This window comes from Micromys minutus, assembly GCF_963924665.1.
Source record: "Micromys minutus genome assembly, chromosome: 26".
Lineage (NCBI taxonomy): Eukaryota > Metazoa > Chordata > Mammalia > Rodentia > Muridae > Micromys > Micromys minutus.
In genome coordinates, this window is record NC_137961.1 from 14,741,012 (window position 1) to 14,765,349 (window position 24,338).

A 24,338-nucleotide genomic window follows, 5' to 3' on the forward strand; every position below is an offset into this window, starting at 1 on the left:
ATACATTTCCTTCATACTAAGAAAAAGGCAGTGAGCTCCTTAAAACCAGAAATAACAGGCCACAGTACACAAAATCTGCGTGTGCAAATTAGTACTACCCTTTCTTTTAAAAAACAGTCTTTTAACTCAATGAAGAAACACCAATCTTTACTTATTTCAGGAAAAGCCTAGCCGGTAGCATAATTACAAAGACTTAGAGGAACTCATGACTGTTAAATCAGGAAAATGTGATTAAACACCACTAGGTTCATGTTTCAACGTAAAAATTAACTACAAATAGGACATTAAAAATATTTACTGCTACAGTTTTATTTCAAAACTAACTTACATAACTTTTTGAAATGTACAGTTTCATCTACGGTCATGTGGCACTGAACATGAGGTCCTCATTTGGTCTTACGAACGCTAAGCAAAACTGGCCCTAATCAGTGTTTGAAGGGGAAAACTTTACATCTTGCAGTCAGAATAAATTATGTCGAATGGTAATTTTAAAAAATCTGTTCTTCGTTTGAAAACACATGAGAACATTATTTGTGCCTCTAAACATTAAGTTCAGAATATGAAATGCTTAAATCTGGAAACACAGATGAAGCTACAATTGTTAAAATTTGATGCGTTAAGAGCTACAAGCTCTTATAAAAGCGGTTTGAAGAATCACAATGGAAAAGTGCTCATTCGGAGTTATCAATAAAAATGAAATGTTCAGATGCAAAATATCTTCCATAAAATGTTTACAGTTCCCACACCTGAAAGGCCAGGAGAATAGATGGAAATCTGTGGCTGTCAGGCAAGAGGGTGGAAGGTGAGGGAGCGAGGAGGTTGGGAGCGGTGAAAGAATCCCTGTGAAATCCCAGAGACCTGGGATGGGGGAGACTCCAGGACTTAATGCAGGTGACCTTAGCTGAGATGCCTAAGGAATAGTGAACCTAAAGAGGTCACCTCCTGTAGACAGACATGAGCCCCAGAGGAGATATAAGGACGTCAACTCACTCACAAAACCATCAATCAAAAATTTGTCCTGTCTAAAAGAGATGCAGGGACCCAAATGGAACAGAGGCTGAAGGAATGCCCAACCAACAACCAGCCCAACTTGAGACCTATCCTATTGCAGGCACCTATCCCTGACACTGTTAATAATACTCTGTTATGCTTACAAACAGAAGCCTAGCATAACTGTCCTCTGAGAGGCTCTTCCAGCAGCTGACCGGGACAGACGCAGATACTTAAGAGCCAAATATTAGATGGAGACAGGGGACCCCTCCAGTGGAGTTAGGGGGGAAATTGAAGGAGCTTAAGGAGATGTCAGCCAAACAGGAAAACCAACAGTATCAACTAAGCTGAACTTCTGGGAGCATCCAGAGACTGAACATTCATGGGCTGGATGGAGGCCCCAGGCACATACATAGCAGAGGGCTGCCTTGTCCTGCCCTGAGGGGAGAGGGTGTGCCTAATGCTACAGAGACTTCACATGCCAGGGTGGGGGGAATACCTAGAGGGGTCCCACCCTCTCAGAATCATAGAGGAGGGGAGGGAGGACTGTGTGAGGGGGAGAACCAGGAGGAAGGGCAACAGTTGGGATGTAAATAAATGAACGAGCAAATCAGTAAATCAAAAATGCTTACAGTTGCTGTAGAAAATTATCAAAGCAAAACTATTCTTCCGACTTCAGCATCCAACTCCTTCTAACGGAACGAGAGGAAGAAGGGTACTTGCCTAATAAAACCTTGGCATCATCCACATCAAAGTCTCCATCACCATCCGCGTCATAGACTCCTAGCTTTCCTACAACGGGAGAAAGGACAGACACAGGAACAGAGAGAAAACAAATTTAATAATGAACCATCTCTAGCTGCAGTTTTTACGCACCATGAATGCTACTGAGCCCTCTCCTTGGACTGCTGCCCAGCTGTAAGAATACATTACCAAAGCTCACAGGCAGGCATCCACAGACTCAGGAAGTATGCAGTGGGAGGTTTCCCCTAACAATTCAGGAATATTCGGATCCTATCACTTCATAGTAAGTTTACTCTTCTCCCCCAAGATATTTTACATATACAGTGGAACCTATGTAAGAAAAATATCAACCCATTTCTAACAGTCATGACGATTGTATATGATTTGATGTTTCTGAGGTGTAGAACTTCGCTGAACTATCAACAATCTCTGCCAACTCGAGCTTCAGATACATATCAAATAGAAGTAAGCCAACAGAGGGCGTTGGCGTCTTCACAGAATGGAGAATGACCAGTTTGACACTTAACAATAAATTATTTTTAAGTACGCATCTACTTTGAGGTGGAGCGGTGGGTTCTGGAGATAAAGTAGGTGCAACCAGAGGCTTCCCGAAGAACTTACAGTTACCCATTTAAAAGTGTCCTTGGCACCAGACATCTATTACTTCAGAGTAAAAAAAAGGAAGGCTTAAAAGGAACAGTGTAGAAGCCAGACTCACCCGGCCCTCACTCAACAATGGCTGTACACCGCCAATGTTATCCAGGTGTTTTCTATAGGCTTACCATTTCAAATGAGTTAGGAGAAAATACCTTGTGTCTGTATGGATGTGGAACACCTGGGAGGCAGAAAGGACTCTGGGATAAGGCCAGGGCACGGAAGATTTTCCCGGGAAGATGTGACAGACACATGGCACCTGAGCACAGGTAACCAGCCATGTGGCAGAACACAGATTAGAATAAATGGCTTATTTTAGATTATCAGCTAGTTAGAGAAAAGCCTAGCTATTTGGCAAAGGTGTCTGTAAATATATTTTAAGTCAAGGAGGACTTTTTTCTAGAACCTAACCCAACTTCAACAAATGAGTCTTACAGAGTCTATACCCTAAAAATTCTAAAATCAGCATGGTTTATAACTCATCACTAGACAAGAACTACGGGGGAAAAATTATAGTGCACAGCAATATTTTAAAGAGTAAACGAATATCATTCTTATGAAAAATAGATGGCAAAAAGTACTGTTTCCCATTCTTTAATTCAGAGTACAGTTGCAGGAGGAGTTCAGGGGTGCAGACAAAACCCCCAGATCCATGGCTCTAATTCTGCTATACAAAAGTGCAACTTAGTACACACAGAAGAAAACTTGCAAGACAGCGGGGATGAAGATGGTATCCTTACCGCTAAGAAAACCAAGTAACCTATAATTCAAGGTTATCAATAGCATAGCGCTCTGATACCATTTTAAAGACAGCAAGCCACACCCTTCCTGAGAACCTTACAAGGGGAGACTGGACCTACCATGTCCATTCTTGCTGTAGATGACTAAGTTAGGAGGGTAAGGATGAGGTCTTAGAGACAGATACAAAAACACTTAAGATGCATCCCCAGTAGCCTACCTTGAAGCACCTCTGATAAGTTATAACGGAAGTCCTTTGCTTTGGCTGCGTGCGCATAAAAACATGAAAATTGTTATTTATCGGCAGAAGTATACAGATTACCTAGCAACACTGTATGCTAATGAAGTCATACTTTTCCTTATGATAAACTGAATGTTCTAAATCTGGTCCACTACTTGGAGCCACTTCCCTTAAGGTAGTAAGAGGGGAAAAAGTATCAGTGAGTGACTGATCAGATCTAAGCGTATGGTGCTATCTTTTGTTCTCCTCTGTGACTGTGTGAGAGGCCTACTCTAAGGGGGCAGGTCTTCAACACAGCACCGGCAGTACCAGCGTGATGGAGATACTGCTCTGGACCTTACACATGGCATGGTGCTAAGCCTAAGCAGGCAACTCAAAATGGGACACGCATGTACACGCTATGCTCAGAACACCCCAAAACCATCCCAGGAAGTCAGAATGTCAAGGGAGGAGTGACTGTCAGGGAAGCAGTGGGTAACAGAAACGCTCTAAATTAGATGACGATCATTGTGAGAAATTACAAATATTGCACCAATGGAAAGAAAACACCAATGAATTTTAGGTTTTCAAGCGTTTACAATTTTTATGTGACTTCTCTCCATTTCTTAAAATAGTTAAAATAAAACAATTTTTAAAAAAAATAAAAAAAACTTTAGCAAGGCTGGAGAAATGGCTCTGAGACTGCCTCCTGCTCTTCCAGCAAACACAAGCTTCAATTCCTGGAACCGGTTTCGGGCAGGTCATAATGGCTTGAAACTACAGCTCCAAGGGACCCACTGCCCTGTTCTGACCTCTGTGGGTGACACACACACACACACTCATACAGGTACATAAATAAAAAACTTAGAGCTTTAGTGATTATATGACAAGAACAGGAAGTACCAGAAGTACCCCCAAGAACATCCTCAAATGAACATGGAGACGTCATGACTAACCACATGGTCCACCCCAGCACTCACACATGCGCCCACGCACTCCTCTCTCTCTATGAACAGCTGGCATTCCTTTAAAACCCTCTCTAAAGCCAGGATTGGCAAGTCAACCGTGGCAGCTCACGTCTGTAATCCTAACGCTTGGAAGCCAAGGCAGGAGGACCATTGTAGGTTCTGAGCCAGCCTTGGCTATAGAAATAAGAAGCGATTTAAGATTTGTGCCCACTAAAAGAATCAGTTTATGATCTAGACTTTTTTTAAAAAAACTTGGAATAAAAATTGAACAGAAAATCAAGAGTGCAGAAAATAGTGAAAATGAATTTAACAGAACTTTTGTCGGAAGAAGCATCCGTATAGCACAATAAATTAGAGAGCCTACATAAAAATCTTCAAGATTCAGGTCACTACTCTATATGGCACTGCTTTGCTTTCGCTTTCCCTAAACAATCGGTGGGAAGCTACAGCCAGTAATAATGCAAGAGAGAGGAAATGACAAGGCTTGGGTTGCCAAGGGGCTGCCCTTTTCACTCTTACAAACTCGCTAGAGAGATCGTACCCTAGTTCTTACCTAGAACTTCCTCGTAGTCCACAAGGTCAAACCACACGACGGCCACAGATGTCCAGACACCCAGCAGTGCGATGACCATGAACCATGTGAAGAAGGACCCTCCCGAAAATCCTCCTCTCCGCCCGTTCTTGTGCCCTCCATGCTTCGGCTCTGTTTGGAGAAAGAAAAACATCAGGTGTTGTCTCAGAGGAAAAAAAGACTTGGCTGCACGTCACTTTTTTGACACATAATTTTTGAGAGTAATTTTACAGATCACTTCAGAAACCCGCTTTACTTAATTCTCAAAGTGCACTACATAAAACAATGACTCTGAACACAAAGATGTTTCTGCTTACTCAATTACCATGTTTAAATAATCTTAATTTTGAACACAAGCAAACTCCTGGTAGTCTATATATTATATATAGACAATACATATATATATTTTTTTTAATCTGATGGCAGAACACATGCATTTCTTCCACGTCCTTTGTCAAAACAGTCTGCATGGCAAAATTTTGTGTGCCCAAATGGCCACATGCCCTGCCTCATGCCCTAATTAGCAGACACTGCTATGTCATAAGCCTTCCTGAAACTTTAGGGTCTAGCCTTCTTGTACCAAGGAAAACACTAGCCTCATCTTGATATTTCTGTCACCTTGCCTTATCCAAAAATTTGTTTCCAGCTAGCCAAAGCTGTTCAGCTTTCATTTTGCGAAGGCATCCAAGTCTTTAGCAAGTGTCCGGGACACTGGGACAGGCATTCTGTTGCCTTCCCGTCCTGTGGCTCTCCGTCCTGTATGGCTCTCTAAGCCCTTAATGGCTCTACTGAGCTTCCTGGTGTCTTGCGGCTCTGCCAGCTCCTTCACTGGATGCTGCCTTTCCCTGGTGCGGGTGAGTTGCTATTTTCTTACAGAGCAGTACCTCTGGCCAAGACACAACCAAAAACCCACCCTAGAACTCCCGAAGTCCAGTGAGTATCAAACAACATAATGAAATCAGAGATGTGCATGGGTCTTTTTCCATATTCTATTTACACTGTACACAGCCTGAATCATATTAAGTGCCACAGAAGAAGCCCCCCCCCCAAAAAAAAGCTATGCAATATTGAGGAAGGGGAAAGGGAGGAGGTACAGAAACATGAATCGCAGACAAAAAGAAGCAACTCAGCCCACTTCTGCCTCCGCCCGCCAGGAGATCCAGTGGGGTGTGGGGAGGCAGGAAACAGGCCTTGCCAACTGGCCTCAATGTAGGAAACAGCTCTGTAAACTACTTTTCACCAAGTGTCGTTTATCACATTTGCTATGTTTTATATGCTTTATCATCTTCCAGAAAAAATTCTTCTAATGGTCAAATAAACAGAAGTCACTGGTCACTATTTAAAAAAAAAAAAAAAAAAAAAAAAAAGTCAATTTTTTTTTAATTAGCACCATATTTCTCTTTTAAAAGAATGTTGTATTTCCCAATTATATATAATGCTTAGAAGGTTGTATCAGATCCCCAAAGGGTATCTGGGAAAAGGAAACTCTTCTGTATCCTACCCTGGTATGTGTGGAGCAGTGGCTCTTCCCACGGCTCTGGGATGAGCATTGCTACATGTGGTCCTCATGGCAAGCTGCCCACATTTTCCACTGAAGGTGTTTCTAGAAGCTTAGGCAGGACAGTGTCCATTCTGTGCAAGTGTTCCTCATGTGGTACGACATCCAACATGCTGAATTCCCCCAGCCCAGAGGCAGATGAGTCCCGGGATTATTCCCCCAAAATCCCTAAACACCCTTTGCATGGGCATTGTCTGCCTGGGAACCCCTGAGTTCTCAATGACAGAACTCAGCATCTATTAGAGGGCAAAGATGAAGGTATCCACCCACATCAGCACTGCACATCAGGCAAAGCTCAGAAAATGACCTCTGCAGTCGTAAGTTCTGAGTGTCTAATGAGGGATGAGCCTCAGGATTCAAGCTCCATCCGCTCTTACTCAGAACCTGCCTTCTACCTCTGGACACGCGCCTAAGAGAAGAACACTGAGAAGCTTCAAGCTACGAAATAATGCCAATGCATTGCTCACAAAGAAAAGACAACTGAAATTCTATTTGTTAAAAGGATATTCTTTTCTTAGATTTATTTTATGCACGTGAGTGTCTGGTGGATGTAAAGGTCAGACAAGGCCATCTGGAACTGGAGCTATAGCAAGTTGTAAGCTGCTGTGTGGGTGCTGAAACCGAACCCCAGTCTTATGCAAGAGCAACCTATGCCCTTAACAACTGAGCCATTGTTCCCATCCCAAAAATAATTCATGTTTTAAACCCATTAGTAGATAGATCAAATCTTCAAGAGATTAAAAAAAAAATAGCTCAATTTTAGTGCGTGCACACATTCAAACACATGTGTATACTTAAGTATATTCTTGTAACTAAGTGTGTAAAATTATGGCTAAATAAGGCATTTTGTTGTTGTGGAACATGGTTTCCAATATTTTACATGTCATAAGCAATCACATAAATCATTACAATAATAAAAATATAAGCTATCACTGGAATTTTTCAAAATAAGGGAAGAGATGGCTAAGTTCTATGGGGCAGGAAGGCACCCTCAATAGCAGCATTCGGTTGTTTGGTTTACTACACTTTTATAAACACAGAGACATCTTCCCTATGCAATATGAAAAGGGCCCTTCTTAATTTTATATAACACACAAGCAATTACACACTAGAGCAATGGCTCAGTGATCGAGAGTGTGTACCACTCTTGGGTTCAGTTCCCAACACTCACATGAGTGGCTTACAACTGCCTGTAACTCCAGCTCCAGAGGAATCCAAGGTCAGCCTGTGTGAACCTGAACTCATGTGCTCATACCCTTAACTAAAAAACAAAACTATCAGTGATAAAATATAATAAACTGGGCTCTTGTCTTATCTGTTCTTGGACATTCTGACAGACGCCATCTTTTCCTACTGCTTTTCCTCACTAACTAAAATAGCAAATTGTTAAAAAATACTTTATCCCTTTATAAAGTCAAAAGAGGTGTGTTACTCCAGCATCTTTAACCTTAGTACTATTAATAATCCATAAAGGATAAAAGCATTAAGTCATAGAAGAATCTTTCTAAGGGCATTTCCAAGTCTTTAAACATGCTCCTGAGGAAAGCTAAGCATGAGCTAAGGATCTAGACATCTTTTAAGAGCCCCTTTCTGGAGCACACAACATGTGTTTGGTCAATCCCTTTGTAAATGTGGTGTGCTTAGAGCCCAGGGACAGACCCATTTTCCTGACTCAAGAGAAGTGTGGTAAAGCAAATGCTTCCCAAGGGTTTCAAATTCCACAAAAAAACTCAAAACCAGGACGACGTCACAAAAATATTATGGAAGAACAACCAGCAGTTGATGCTATTTTCTCAGATTAAAATAAATGAGTCAGTTCTCATTGTGTTCTCTGACTCTATGTCCAAACTACAGTCCTAGGGACTGGTCAGCAGGGTTTCGTAGAGCTAAGAATGTCGAAATTCATTTTCTGAAATGAAAATAAAATGGGTTTCATTTTCTCCCAAGCCACTTCATCAAAATGACATCCACATTAGAGAAGGTTTGCACAGGAACTGGACAGAACATTACTAAAGAGAGCAAGTGTTCCAACAATCAGAAGAAAAGACTCCAAAATGAAGTCTAGGCTAGGGACAAAGGGCCACTGTATGTTGATTAAAGAAAGAATAAACAAAAGGGTCAAGTAATTCATTTGCCATTAAGTAAACTACAAACCACTCACGGACAACTGTCAGTCAGCATTGTCCCTGGCATCTTACATTGATACTAAACAGAGCATCTAAAACATTAAAACAACAGTTCCTTATAAGGAGTTTCAATATTCCTTACCAACGCATACACTTTAACTAACAAAAAGACAATCTTTGCTTATAAAGAAAATAGAAGATGTTTACAAAAGGGTAAATTCAACACATTAAGGGAATGAAAGTATCCATTTAAGAAACAAAATTCTAGTGTCTTCTACTTTGTTTTTCATTTACCCTCTGCTGCACATGAAGTAGGTCAATTTCCATATAAGGCAAGCCTGCTCGAACCAAGCATGCTCACTGATACAAGACTAGATTTACATAGCCCTTAAGTCTCCCATCCTTTCCTATGAACTCTGAACAGAGTTCTCAGGTTCATGGTAACAGACATCAGACTATGGACTTTTATAAAATGTGCTTTATAGTAGTAGAATATAATAGAAGACAGTTTAAGTTAGGACACCAACATCTATTTGGAATTAAAGACAGATTATTTCATGAAAACATAGCTACTGTAAACAGTCAAATCTCTCCAGAAACTCAGGACAGAAAAATGGAGAAGGCACAAAGCACTTAGCCAAAAGCTTCTGAACGGAGAGCAACTGAAATGAGGCAAGAACTCAGCAGCTAGGTCTGAGCCCCCTTTTACACCAAACAACAGAAATGTACCTTTATCTTCGGCCATTTTGAGGTCTTCAATCCATACACAAAATACACATAAGGGGGGGAACTAAGGTGCCCCCGAGAGGTGTGGAGCACCCACTGGTTCTTCCCTTCAAGAACCGTGACTCCCCAGTCCAGCCAGGACAAGGGATCCAGTGCTGAAACTGGACCTAACTGCAGTCTGTTCATCGGCTATTTTTAGAGGCCACTTCCCCGTGGCCACATGCTACTAATCGCTCAGGCCGACAGCACTCCTGTCAGTCCTTCCTACTCAGGATGGATGTACTGCTTGGATGGTCCTAACCTCTCCCAACTCCAGCCTCTGAACGACGCAGCTGGGCAGAGCGAGCTAGGAAACAAACTGTCCCATCAGTTTGCGTTTCTTCTGAACAGGCTTCTAGGGACTCAGCTGCGACGCCAGATCGCTCTAGAAATAAAGGAGCCCACATGTGGCCCTAAGCCCAGAGCCAGCATGATTCAATCGACCCTTCAGAATTTTAGCCCAAAGTCTGCAAGGCTAGTGTACTGCCTGGTTTTGTGTCAACTTGACACAAGCTGGAGTTATCACAGAGAAAGGAGCCTCAGTTGAGGAAATGCCTCCATGAGATCCAGCTGTAAGGAATTTTCTCAACTAGTGATCAAGGGGGTGGGCCCAGCCCATTGTGGGTGGAGCCATCCCTGGGCTGGTGGACCTGGGTTCTATAATAAATCAAGCTGAGCAAGCCAGAAGAAGCAAGTCAGTGAGTAACATCCCTCTATGGCCTCTGCATCAGCTCCTGCTTCCTGACCTGCTTTTGTTCCAGTCCTGACTTCCTTTGGTGATGAACAGCGATGTGGAAGTGTAAGCTGAATAAACCCTTTCCTCCCCAACTTGCTTCTTGGTCATGATGTTTGTGCAGGAATAGAGACCCTGACTAAGACAGCTAGTTAGCCAGTTTGCTTAAAGGAAGACAAATGATAAATGAGAAGAAACTAGTGGATTCTCTAGAATCCCGATCCACAGTGTTATCATCCCAGGAACTGTCCTTCCAACGGCAAAATTAAAGCCAGGGTATGAAAACATTTCACTAGAAGACAAGAGAGGACTGGGGGCTACTGAAGGAAAGAAACAAAGGTGGGAGGGTGATTGGAAGGTTAAGAAGGGAGGAAAAGTTCCCCAAAATGGGTCCTGGACAGAAATTATGCAATTCCACATCCAAGGGTTCCCTTCTGGGAAATGAAACTGGCCCAATTTTAATAACATTTTTCCACTGTTCCAAGATTAGCAGTTTATAGACTTCATTCTAGCTCTAATTAATACATGAAATTAATGTAGAGCAAGGGGAATCTAGAGCAAGCAGCAACCTTTCAAAGTTGCTTCTCTGTCTTTATATTTCTTCAATCCAACCTAAGGATTCATAAGCAAATGAAACATTTCAACATTCTGAACAGAAATCAGTAACTTAAAATGTGATGGTCCAGCTACGAGACAGGGTGGGGAAAGTACCAGATCTGAGTCTTGGTTTCCAAGGATGGAGTTAAAGATGCTCTTCAGGTAACTAATATAATATTGTGAATATAATATGATACTATTACTACAGTGCTTTATAATATTTCAACATAATAAGTAAATATTCTGGAAGCTTTGTTTGACGGTGTAAGGATGATAAGGACCACGGGACCACAGCTGACTCACAGAGTGGCCACGCTTCGTGGCCTGGTATGAATCTGAAATGGAGATATGCTTATCAGCTTCTCCATCATCCCAGGGAGTCCGCTCGCCTCAGGATACCAGTTTCCTGCTTACAAAATGTATCTTGGCACACACTAGGCATGCACATATTTGCCAAAACCATCTACACCCCACATTTTCGGGAATCTCTCAGAACCACTACAAAAAAAAAAATCTGCTTGCCTGCTCCCAGTTCTCCTGTCTTAAAAATCCCAGAGATCCCCAACACAACCAGAGGCACCATGTTCCTGAGCCCTTGGCCGGCCTGTACTGGGCCAGCCTCGTCAAAAATTACAAGACGCTTCACCAAAGTAAGAATCATGGCCATTAAATTAGGGCCAACGTAAGCCTTGGGCTGCCTCAGTACAGAGCTGGTTATTCCTTGAGTACCAATCTTAACCATGACCATATAAACGCTATTGTAATGTGCTAGAGAGTTTTATATCAACGTGATACAAACTAGAGTCATCTGAGAGAAAGGGAGCTTCAATTAAGAGAATGCCTCCATGAGATCAATCTGTAGGGAAGCCTGTGGGGAATTCTTTTAGTGATTGATGGAGGAGGACCCAGCCCAATGTGGGTGGAGTCACTCCTGGGCTGATGGTCCTGGGTTCTATAAGAAAACAGGCTAAGAAAGCTAAGAGGAAGCAAGCTAGTGAGTAGTACCCCTCCTGGCCTCTGTATGAGCTCCTGCCTTCAGGTTCCTGCCCTCCATGAGTTCCTGCCCTCCTTGAGTTCCTCCAATGATGCATTATGATCCAGAAGTTAAGCCAAGTAAGCCTTTTCTCCCCAACTTGCCTTTTGGTCAGTTGTATTTCAATGCAGCAAAAGGAAAACCTAACTAAGAGTCAACCTGTCCTTTCCTCCATATTCTCCAGTAGTTAAGTAAGCATTGTTATAAAATGTCTTGCTTGCCTACCTCCACAAAGGTGACTGACCACCTGTGCGTTGGGTAAAGGGAGAAGATGGCTCTGAGATTCCACTTTAAATCATTCACGTATTCACTGCAAGGAAAGCAAATTCTGCATTTCAGGAAAATGCCTATATTGATAACTTTTTGATAAAGAAGAATTCTTCTAAAAGTTTTTTTTTTAATAAACTGGATTTGTATATGGCAAATCAACATCAGACAATAAAGCTGACAGTCACTACCAAAGTAAGCAGCTGCTGGGACTAAGAACCACCCCTGGGTACAGGCAGGGAACAGGCCTGTAATGTGAACTCAGAGACTATTAATATCAACCTGATATGATCCGAGACCACGAGAGCCAAGACCTACATCCACTGAGCCACCAGCTGCACCTGTCTGCAAACACCTGCCAGGTAAAAAGCTATGAGCCCTCTCCGGCCAGTGCTGGCCTCTTCTTTCCTTGGTCCCCAGCCACTTGTTCTCCGCAATAGCAGCCCTAACATGTTAGGCTAGCCTGGTGCCTAAGTCCCCAGTGCCTGGATGCTGGTCAGGGGAACACATCAGCACGGCTGCTGAGAGCCTCCATGTGGAAGAGTGACTAAGCAGCAGCCAGGAAGCAGGGGTTTGATGAGTGCACACTGTGGCCGTGTCCTAGAACAGCACAGAGAACCCGTGACTACGTATGATGGCATGATATTGTACGCAAACAAACAAATAAGCAGCCTAAACAAGCCCACATAGAAGGAAAAGGCAGCTGTTTTGACCATCTGTAAGATCATCAGTTTCTTGCACTCCCATCCCCTGAAAGCCAAGCTATAATAACCCTGGGATTACACACCCCTGCCCCTGCCCTATCTGAGCAGGTGCTCAGCATCTCAATCTTAGCTGTAACCAAATGGACTCAATGACCAGCCGTGGGTCAGGATGACCGATTCTCTTCCTCTTCACGCCCAAAAGGCTTGCTACCTATATACCCAACGCCCACTCTTACTGGGCGCCTTGCTGTGGCCTCATCCTAATTGACTCTCTTAGGCACGTCTTCCTTGCTGAAATACTTCTGGAGTCCTCCGGACAGCCACCCACAGAATCTAACACCCTACTGAAAGTGCTTTGCTTGTTTAGCTCCATTATGGTGCCAGCAAGCCCCTCCCCCCAACCCCACTATCAGTAATGTTATTTAAACCAACACACATACCCCAAACTAGGAGGTTCCCTCCATGTCCTTATTAGTACCTCAACAGACATGAGCAAGCGGTATCATGCTAAAGTAGCCAAGAGTACCACCAAAGCAACCAAGGCAAAGCCACGGAGAATGACCTCTGCAACAAGGAAAGCAATGATAACACACAAGCTATTCTTGCGGCTTGTCTAGTTACTGATTTCTTCGCTGATACTGTGGCTTTCCTTCCCCCCACCCCAGCTTGCTTTTTAATGTGGGTGGTATCTCCTAAGTGACCATGTCTCCAATGTAATGCTCAGAGTAGGTGAGGCCTTCAGGAAGTGGTCCTTAGGTTAGTGGGGTATACTCTCAAAAGCAGACACCCACCTTCCCTCTCAGTTTTCCTGACTCACAAAGGAAGCCTCTTGCTCTACCCTGTGCCTCTGTGACCGCGGCTCTCCCCAGAGGCCCAGAGTGACGAAAACGCCCAGCCACGTGACAAACCAATAGAACAAACTCTACCTCTTTATAGGTTTAATTAGCTAAGATGTTCATTATAGTAACATGAATTGATTAACACACCCTCATCACCTGCTTCCCATCTCTTCACACCCAAGCTGGAGAAAACAGGTCCTCCTCCAAGTTATCTCCTGACAGGCTGGCCGGCCACATTTGCTACGGTGTCCTTTACGGATGTCTGAACTGCACACATGGTTCCGACTTCCTTCCCTCTGTGAGGTCTGAGTGACAGATCACTTCCTTAAGCCAGAAACTTGGGATTCACCCCAGCCCCTTTTCCTGAAGGTTCACCACAGGCTATCTCCCCACCTGGCTACTCGGAAAGGGCTAATTATGCAAATACGTGGGTTCCCTCAGCACCTGGGTATCCATGTCATTTAAATTAAAGTGCCCCAGCATGCTCTGAAGACTGAAGGATAACTTTTTCTCCTTCCAGCCTTGTGTGGTTTTTGGTCCTTTGCAAGCACTTCATTTCGTTCCACAGGGACCTCGTCCACTGTTTCACTGACTTTTCTTCCCGTTTGGAGTATAATGTATCATCCAAACCCACATTCTCTCCCACTAGTCTAACTACCTCAACATGACTCCACTGCTTTCCACGGCCATAGTAGGGCTTCAATCTGATGTCATTAGGAGTGAGATTTTAAAAACAATAATAATCCTTAATGGCTTCATGCTACTCTCAAGATGAGACAGAAAACCATCATGATGGAAAGAAGGGGAGTGTTGTGTTTGCCCCAGCTGGCTGCTCAAACCTCAGCTTTGTTTCGTTTCCCCTGAGCTATTTAAAATCTAGACACACACACACACACACACACACACACACACACACACACACACCTGTACCGCTGTTCTCTGCCCAGCCTGACCTGAAATGTTTCAATGCTACCACTGCCATTACCACAAACAGTCACTGCTCTGACCCCTGCCTCACAATTTCCTGTTCACTCCAAGGCAACTCCTCCTCAAGGAAGCCTTCCCAGCTTTCCTTAAATACTCTGACAGCAACCAGCATGTCACTGGGAATTAGCTTCAGACAATGGGTTTTCAATCTTCTTCTGCCTCCAGAAATAGATCTCTTCATTAGTGAATACTTCCACAGCGCCTCCACAGCAGGTGTATTTCCAGTTCCAGCTCAGATAAATCTGGAGTTACTACTCAGATTGAACAGGAAGGAGCTGTGCAGCCCCTTCCTTGGGTTACAGCAGCCAGAAACAAACTGTGCTTGCTCTCTTGACTAAGGCTATGTAGAAAAGGCACAGTGGCTGCAGGACTGTCATAAGTTAGAATTTAAGGGAAAAAAACAAAACAAAAACAAGTAACAGTTTACACTTTCATCGGGTCTATGTTAAAATGAAATATTAGCAATACCCAGGCCTGCCTTCCAGCCTGCCTTCCAGCCTCCCTTCCAGCCTGCCTGCCTTTCTGCCTTCCAGCCTTCCAGGCCTGCCTTCCAGTCTGTCTACCTTCCAGCCAGTCTGCCTGCCTTCAATATTCAAACCCCTCCTCCAAGCATCCTTCCGTTTGAAAACTAATTATACTTTTGAACCACTACCATAGCATCCACCTGTGTTCATAGTGATGCTGGATTGACCACAGAGGAGGCTAAGGAAACCAGGACCATATTCCACACCTTCCACCTACTACACACATACACATACACACACACACACACACACACACACACACACACACACACACACACACCACCGCCACCACCACCGACACCAACAACATCACCACCGACACCAACAGCAACACCGACACCAACAGCAACACCCCTACCCCCCACATCCCCCTTAAGATTCTTTTAGTTTCCAAAACTACACTGCAAAACTTGGTTCGTTCTTCAAGTCATGCTTAATGAATAAGTTTTTAAAAGTTAATTAGTTCTCCCCATAGAGTGTTCAATAGAGGAGTGTTCACCTCTGAGGAACAGCCTCTCTCCTAGGCTAATTAGCCATCTAACAGGTATTAATACATTTAAAATGAGGCAAGTTTCTTGCTGGCCCAGCAAAGGGTGAGAAAATGGTGTTCAGTCAGAAACCAAGAAGTAGTAAAAGAAAAATTGCTAGAATAACGTTCTCCCATTTATTTATTTTCAATAAAATCAGTAACAGATAAAGGAGGGGCTGGAGAGATGTCTCAGCAATTAAAAGTGCTGACTGCTCTTCCAGAGGACCCAGGTTCGATTCCCAGCACCCACCTAGCAGATCCCAACTGTTTGTAACACCATGACCTGACACCCCCACACAGGCACACATGCAGACAAAGCACCAGTGCACATAAGATTAAGTAAATAATAAAGAAGGAAGGAAGGACGGAGACTGAAAACATGGCTACTCCTTTAACTCTGAATCCAGAGACAGTGGCCATGAAGCCAACAGGGATTGCTGCCGCTGGTCTCCACCGTTTATCCTTGAAGGTTTGACTTTAATCCATTCAGAAGGCAAAGGGATCCGCAGCCCTCCTCCTTTATATGACTTTTGGAGGGGGAGATTAAATCAATAAATGTGCAACATTTACGTTTAACAAAAATGGAAGAAACAGAATACAAAAAGGCACAGAAATCATGTGAAATGACAAAACATGTCATGTCTTCCAGTCAAAATATTTGAAAATTAAAATAAAAAAATAAAAAACACTACATGCAATTATGACCAAGACACTTTCTCAAACACAGCCCAAAGCACATAATCATATAAATTAGTACCGATGAAGGTGTCTTGGTCAGGGTTTCTATTCCTGCACAAAACATCATGACCAAGAAGCAAGTCAGGGAGAAAAGGGTTTATTCAGCTCACACTTCCACATTGCTGTTCATCACCAAAGGAAGTCAGGACTGGAACTCAAGCAGGTCAGGAAGCAGGAACTACTGAACCTCAAACCTGAGGTCAGCTAGTTTGAACTCAGTGCCCTCAGGTGGCCCCAAGCCATGGCTAGTGTCTGAAGTGAGACCAATCATGCCTAACTCCTGGTGCCCTTCTCTCCACCCACAAGAACTACACAATTTCTTCATACTTCTGGTTGAGAGAAATTCTACAGCTTTGCCAAAAGCTGCAAAGCACAATTCTATAGAATGGTAAACAGGGTTTTTAAATGCCCTTACCACATTACAATAAATACAGTTTACAAAAAAAAACTTAGTAACATATATGAACTCCCCAATTCTCCATTTAATGTGAAATGGGAGCAAGGGTCTGGGAGAACTACAGGCAAAAGATAAAGTTTCTGGAAAGACACTCTCATTCCCCAAGGGACACATGCTCAAGCAGTGGGTACAAGAGGCCACTCTGCCCGAGCAGCAGAACAGGGAGAAACGTAAAGCAAAGGCCATAGGGAAAAGGCCACACACTGCAGCCTGAGCTCCTAGAAACACCCAGCTTCCCAAGGGTGACAGGGGGCAACATGGAAGTAGCAAGTATGTACCACCTTGCAGTTCACTCCCAAAAGGGCTGCCTGACCACACGAGTGAATGCGGGTCATTCTGTGTGCTACAGTGAAGGTCCCCACCTGGCCTTCCAAAGAACTGAGTGGCACTTGGCACATGTGTCCTGTGAGCAACCTGCCAGCCAATCTTACCAATTGGCAGAGGAGGCACTGCCAGGAGCCTGTAAGGATTTTCAGTCTCCTCCCCCACCCCCTCACCCCAGTACCCCCCCACTCCCCAATCCCCCCACCCCCACGGCTCCACCCCCTACCCCGCCTAGGAACTCATGAGATGCAAAAGCCTTGAATAGGCAATATTGGACGGGGCCAAAAGGTACACCATGGGAGGAACTCTCAGCATGGGAGTCCTTGCCCCCTGCAGGTCCTTTGGCCTGCCTGCAACAGACAGAACCTGGCTCTGAAGACAACAGTGCTAAACCAGTCAGACTTAAATACAGAAGTCAGACTTAAATACAGAAGGTGACTGGGAGGCTGGGGAATCTTTCACACAGACTGAGTACCCCCTGTGCTCCCTAGAGGAAATGAGGGATTAATCCTGCCCAACTAAGCATGTGACTAGAGGAAGAGGCAGGAATTCACTAGTACCCTGGCAAACAGAGACACACAAAATACAATCTATACTATGAAAAGTAGCTGGGAAAAATGACTGGGACACAACTTAAACGTTCCTGTGTTCCCAGTGCTTAATGAAAATTCCAAAATACACAATTCAATCTGAAATGATTTTATAGTGAATATCACAGATTCTATGGTGAAGGGGTTTATGGAATGGCTTCTGTTATAACCACTCATCCACCTATCCCCACCTTTAAATCAACCTCATTCCTGCAAAACAATTCAGAGTAAATTGTAGACAAGAGTATACACCATATCAGTTTTGATGGTACATGGCTTGACGTTTCTTATAGTTTTTAGTGTAAAGTCCCCATGAACTAAAGAGCATCGATCTGAAGTGACTATCTCCTGTGCTTTAACACATGTCTGCTATTGCTAAATCCTTCTCACAGCTAAAACAAGAAGGCTACCTCCTCCACTGATGGTCATTCCCAAGCTTGTCTCCACCCATTCTTCTCCAAGCAACGGTTTTGCTGCTCTGTATCCCCAAAATGTCTGGCCCGAGGCAAAGTGCGATATTTAGGCTTTATACAAAATCGCCACATGCTAACACTTGGGCAGAAAGCCAATCACAGCCATAGAGATTAAATGTGACAATACTACACTCTGGCTTAAAATAGTATTTCACATGAAAAGTTTTGGGTCACCATCAAATTCAGATTGGCAAAACAGATTAGCTCTGTAAATTGGCCCAGGCCGAACCCTGCCTGGGTGGCCAGGAACTAGAGACTGAAGAGCCCATAGACCTAGGATGGGTGACTTGTCCAGTCATCATCAGAAAGACTTCCCCTGGCAGCAGATGGGAGCAGGTGAAGAGAGACCCACAGCCAAACATTATGCCAAGTCTAAATATTAGGCCTTCATTGGGTCCCTCCTCTTGGAGCTCAGAGAACACCACAGAAGAGAGGGAGGCAGGATTGTAGGAATCTAAGGGTCTGGAGGACACCAGGAGAACATGGCTCACTCAACCAATTAAGCAGAGCTCCTATGGGCTCACAGGGCCTGAAGGGTCTGCACCAGGTCCTCTGTGTATATGTTATGGCTGTTAGCTTGGTGTTTTTATGAGATTCCTAACAGTGGTAGCAAGTGTGTCTGACTCTTTCACCTGCTCTTGGGACTCTTTTCCTCCTATTGGGTTGCCCCCGTCCAGCATCAATGTGAGAGCTTTTTTATTGTATCTTCTTTTCCCTGTCTGCCGCCACCTCTTGGAGGCATGTTCCTTTCTGAAGGAAAACAGACTGGGGAGTGAAACTGAGGAGAAGGTGGGGGTGGGGGAGCTGGAAGGAGCAAAGGGAGGTGAAATTGCAGTCGGGATGCACTGCATGAGAGAAGACTCTATTAAAAAAAAAAAAAATCCACACACATGCTAATACTCAGGCAGAAAGCAAGCAGAGCCATGATGTTTAAATATGATAAGACAGCATTGGCTAAAAATATTATCTTCACGTTAAAAAGTCTTGGGTCACCATCAAATTCAGGTTGGCAAAAACAGATCGGCTCTGTAAGTTCCCATGGACTGTAGGTTGCAAACATAACTCCCAAGAGAGCAAATTTTAAGTGGCTTTCATAGATTTTTTTTTTCAACACACAAATTCACTCATTCATTCAGCAACTATGCTAAAGCTCTCCCCCATCCCACAACAGTGAATCCAAAGGGCAACTTAACCTACTACCCAGTGAGAAGCTAGAAAGGCAGTAAGACTCAGACGACCCAGATAAAAGCCGGACAGGCAAACAGGATACAGTCCTGGAATTTCAAATGTGCTAACTCGGGTGCTAACTGTGGCAAGCCATTCTATAAATAGCTGGTCTACTTTGTAAAAATCTGGTACGGTTTAATGAAAGTTGGTAAATCTCAAGGAGGAAATAGTCGTGATACTTACAGAGGAATCTCAAACTGGGAAACCCAAAAGGGAGAAGAAGAATTCAGCACATGACTCAGTACTTCAGTATTTACATGAGTAATTTCAGCCCATTCTGTTGAGTCATGTTTAAAAATAAAAAGGAAAAGTGAAACCTTGCAAATAAGGGAAGCTTCTCTAAATTCTTCACACACACACACACACACACACACACACACACACACACACATGTGGGGGAATGTGGGGGACTGGATGAGACAGACAGACAGACAGAGAACAAAGGAACTGACTGGCATAACCCAAGAAGATGAGGAGGATCCTATAGCATGCTATCTACTGAATCCAACACCAGATGGATTTGATCTATCCGAACATTCTCTGTATCTCTGAAGTGCACATGTCCTTAGAATTCAGGTCAGCTTTAACACTTATTAATAAGATCTCTGTCTTCTTAGCACAAACCTAAGAAAGCCCATGAAACTGGTCATCGTTGAGAACTTAGGACATCCAAAGAAAGGCAGCACAGTGACATCTCCTGACGTCTCTCCTCAATGCGCTTTGGACTAATAACAGAAATGTCCGCCTATATGTGTTCACTCCAGTGTTGCCTGCCTTTCTGTGAACTGAGCACCTGCTTTGATGCTCATGATCATGCACCACACATATGCGCACACGCACGCACGCACACACACACACACACACACACTCACGAGACCTACCAGCTGCTGTAACACCAGACAACATGACAACAAAACACATTATCTGTAGTATAGCAACCCCAGCCTCTACAGTATTCCAAATGAGAGTAAACTATGGCTAAAGTTTTAGGGGTTGGTTTTGGTATTTGTTTGTTTGGGTGTGGGGATGATCCAAGCACTATGCATGGTTTAAGTTTTAGAACAGCTGAAACGATATCAGAGAAAAAACTTCATACTGAGAGGTTTATGTGAAATTCAACTGCAGTTCGCATAATCAGGTTTTACTGGAACACTGTTACGTTCCCCTCCTGCTTCTAGTGGCCATGGCTACTTCCAGGCAACAGCAGCAGGGCAGAGAGCCACTGCATGGTCAGTTCTGCCATCACGTGGGTACTCAGCAGCCTGGTTCACAGGGACAACCTCAAAGTAAGGCAGGAGAAGCGGAAATGCGGAGAAGCGCTGCTTGCTCTGCTCCTCCCTGCTGCTGCCTGCTTCCTTCCTGGGTTCCCCACGAGGAGCCAAGAAACAGAATAAGAGTCCATAGGAGACAATTTGAGCCAATGATCATTGCACATCTGGAGCCAGATCCACCTCTGCTTTGCTTTTAAATGAAATCAATTTTCCAAAAACGTATGCACATCTAAATCTGGTCCTATTCCTAATGGTTGGTGCCCTTTCAATTAAACAGGATAGAGATTCCATACGTTGACCCTCCAAATACAGAGCCTGTGTTGATGTATTTATGACACTCTCACTAAGTCTGACTTTATAGTCATTCTTCGCCAGTGTGAAGTCAGCACTATCACCTTCATTGTGATGATGGGGAAAGGTTGAGAAGCATTTGAAGACGTTTGCTGGTTTGCCTATATTAGCGAACGGAAGAGCTTGAGTTTGTACATGGGATAAGTTCAGCTGGAGACAATTTTGTGGACTGAGCTTTCATCTCTTAAAGAAGCCATGTCACAAGTTCTAAAGAAAATGGTGAGTCTGGCAAGGGGGGAGGGGGTAGCAGATCTGGTGTAGAGAAGCTGGCAAAAGGAAGCATACTTGTGTGAGGGGACTGGGGTGGAGACACCTCCAAGGGAAAGGAAGGCAAACTGAAGTGTGAAAATGGAACACTGTTTTGGTTTTTGTTTTGTTCTGTTTTTTAGTATAGAATAGTTTATTCAGGCCATGTGGAGGGGAGCTGAGAGGGTAGTAGAGACAGAAAGGCAGAGAGAGAGTGTAGAGAAAGAGGAGTAGAGGCCTGCCATTAGCACATGGGGGAGTGGGGAGAGAGGAAGAAAGGAATGAGAGGACAAAGAGCAAGAAGGCAAACGAGCAAAATGAAACGGTTTAAGAAGCCATTCACTGTGCAGAAAGGGATGAGACACGGGGAGAGGGAAAGTGGTTGCCATGCTAATTTAAGTCTCTTGCTCACAAGAACTCCCATAGGCCAGGACTGGCCCTCTTCCCAAATTCCCCATCCTAGAGGTTTAGGTCCCAGATCCTTATTAATAAATATTCTAGAGCTTGAGATCACCCCTTTTCTGATCAAGAGCTGGCACTTTGCAGACGATGTGTAACTCTCTGAGTCTCAGAGTTCTGAGCCATGCTGTTGCCAGTGAGGGGAGCGAGGGCCTGACAAGTCTTCCTGGTAACTCCAAGGAGCTTGAATCGTACCGCAGACTGAAACTGGACCATAACAATTCATTGTCTATAAGCTGATGAGGAACGTTGTTGCTTAAATACACACGAGTCAGACAGACAAACGATGGCAAGCATGGAGCTGTTGTAGAAGTTCCCTGTGCAAACACTGAACGTACAGAGAGAGGCCATGTGTGTCAGGAGCGCTGCCGTACAGAGGGTGACACATGGGGTGAACAGGGAGCACAGCAGGAGGCAGACCCTGCTCCTGACCCCCCATCACAAGAAGGAAGGGCCTGTGATCTAGGTTCTACTATATAAAGCCTGCTGTGACATCAGGCAGGACTGAGAGTTGGTCTGGGTTGTCTAAGTACCAGATGATGCTCTAATCTGCTCCATGACACCAGTTTCAGACTCAGCACTGGGACCTGTACTCCAGCTCCAACCTTTACTAGCTTTCCTTGACAAACTATGTCTGTAGCCTTCTATTTCCTCGCCTACAAAAAGAGGCACAGACAATTAGTATGGAATCAAATATTCAACCAGAGACGAGCACTCAGTGTCTGACATACCGCCATCCCTGGGTACGAGGTAGCTGCTTTATTCCCTGCAACATGGTTCGGATTATTTACTCCTATTGTTCAGGAAACTACTTCCATCAATGTGTGGTTAAAGCTATGGAGAGTGGTTGTCTAGAATAAATGTCCTACTGAAAAAGTACTGGAAAGATGGTCCTCCAGGAAGCAAAGGGTAAACAGAGCCCCCTGAACTGAGGTTATAGACGGTTTCCACTGACTTTGGCCTGAAAGACCAGGAGAGAAAAGTCTCTAGCACTCACTGGCTAACACTTTACATGGCAGAGTAAACAGCAAAAGGTTTCTGTGGACTTCATTCTCTTTTTATTGAGTGGAAAAGACTAATAATGTAGGAGGGGGAGGAGGAGAAGAGTTCCCAGGGAGGCAGGTGACTGCACCAGGTCAGAGAAGATGGCGGGGTGGGAGTGGGGGGGTCACTATGGGCTTCTGTGTAAGAGGTGCAGCACAAACACATCGTCCTTTCCTTTCTCTGTCCTGAGGCAGGCTGGGACCAAAGGACTCTAACAGCTGTGAGCACCATGGTTGTAATGTTTAACTGAGGAGCTGGTGCTGCCTGACTCTTCGACTTCACTCCCAGGTGGCCTCTGCAGCTGAAGGAGCTCAACGGAACCATACGCTAGAGATGATCCACGTAAGCCGGTGGATTTTCATGTCCATACGAGAGCACAGTCTTTCCAAGATCCTTGACTGAACTGCTTCTGCAACGTCAGAGGTTCTAAATGGAGGGATGGAGAGCCTCTTGCCAGTTGGCTCACCGCATGGCCTCCAGGATCAACCACCACTCACCAAGCAGCTGATGTGGAAGCTTTTTAAATGAGACAGGAAAAATGGGAGGGAACTGTTTGAAGAAAAAAGGAAGGGCATACAAACTTATCAATAGGTCACTTTGGAGGTGAAATTAAAATTTACCAAAGTTCTTGTTCTTGAGGTACTTGCATTTATTGTATTGTCTCAATGCACTACAATGGTATGGCATTTGTGCTAATAAAGACACAGATTAAGTTTCAGAATTCTCTTCCAATCAGTGAGACATTTGAGATGGATGAGTAAGAACAGAGGAAAAGAGAGAGGAGAGACAGACAGACAGACAGACAGACAGACAGAGGGGAAAGAAACAAAGAAAGAGTGAGCTCAATATATTGCCTCAGTTTATGGTAAACTCAAATACACTGCTTTCCCCTGGGCCTCCTCCTTGCCAGGTTGGCAGTACCCTCCGAGTGATCTCAGTCTAATTCTACATTAGCTTTCAAGTCCACAATCCCTGAAGCCAAAGCTGTTAACACTGCACATCTGGCACAAACATCTAAGACCTCCACAGTGGCAACAGAAACTGTTAACACTCCTGTCTTAGATCCACACCAGGTACTCTATGCCTCTATGAATAATGGTTACAAACAAACCAGTCAGCCAAAAGCCAAAGTAAAGTTCAGGAAAATAAACATTATGTTTCACTCATGAAGAAATAAGTCCAACTTGGACAAAGTAAGGTCCCTAGTTCAAGTCACATCTCATGAATAGGAAGGACAGGTGACCATGTGGAGTCAACCAAAGGGCATGTCCAGTAGTGAACTGCCTAGTTTCTCACAGGCACCTGCAAATGGTCAGAATCCTACAGAGAAAATCAAAACAAAACAAAAAACAAAGGCTCGCACAATAAACTCAAAAAAGCATCCCTAGGGATTGAAAATAGTAAGTTTAACAAATCTTAAATCTTACTGATTTAATTTGTTTTATTGAGTGTTAGGTGCAGAATAGCTACATTCTGTTTACAAGGTGTACAGTTAAAGACACTGTGCTGGCTAGTTTTATGTCAACTAGGCACAAGCTACTGTCATGTAGGCAGAAGGAACTTCAACTGAAAAGTTGCCCACCAGGTGAACCTTTTCGGTGCTAGTCTACG

General features: G+C 44.0%; 1 protein-coding gene across 9 annotated transcripts in view; it reads right to left on the reverse strand.

Annotated features, from left to right (window-relative positions):
* The window catches only part of ASPH (aspartate beta-hydroxylase), a 186,567-nt gene that overhangs the window by 149,600 nt on the left and 12,629 nt on the right, over window positions 1-24,338 (reverse strand). For 5 of the 9 annotated variants that reach the window (XM_080938664.1, XM_080938665.1, XM_080938666.1 and 2 more), the window contains exons 2-4: window positions 4,868-5,017; window positions 3,347-3,391; window positions 1,714-1,782 (exon numbers count right to left, since the gene is read on the reverse strand). In XM_080938664.1, coding sequence (XP_080794790.1) covers window positions 1,714-1,782; window positions 3,347-3,391; window positions 4,868-5,017 — 264 coding nt within the window. Of the gene's footprint in view, window positions 1-1,713; window positions 1,783-3,346; window positions 3,392-4,867; window positions 5,018-9,298; window positions 9,452-24,338 lie in introns of those variants that run through there. The other 4 variants (XM_080938668.1, XM_080938667.1, XM_080938670.1 and 1 more) reach the window with 2 other exon arrangements.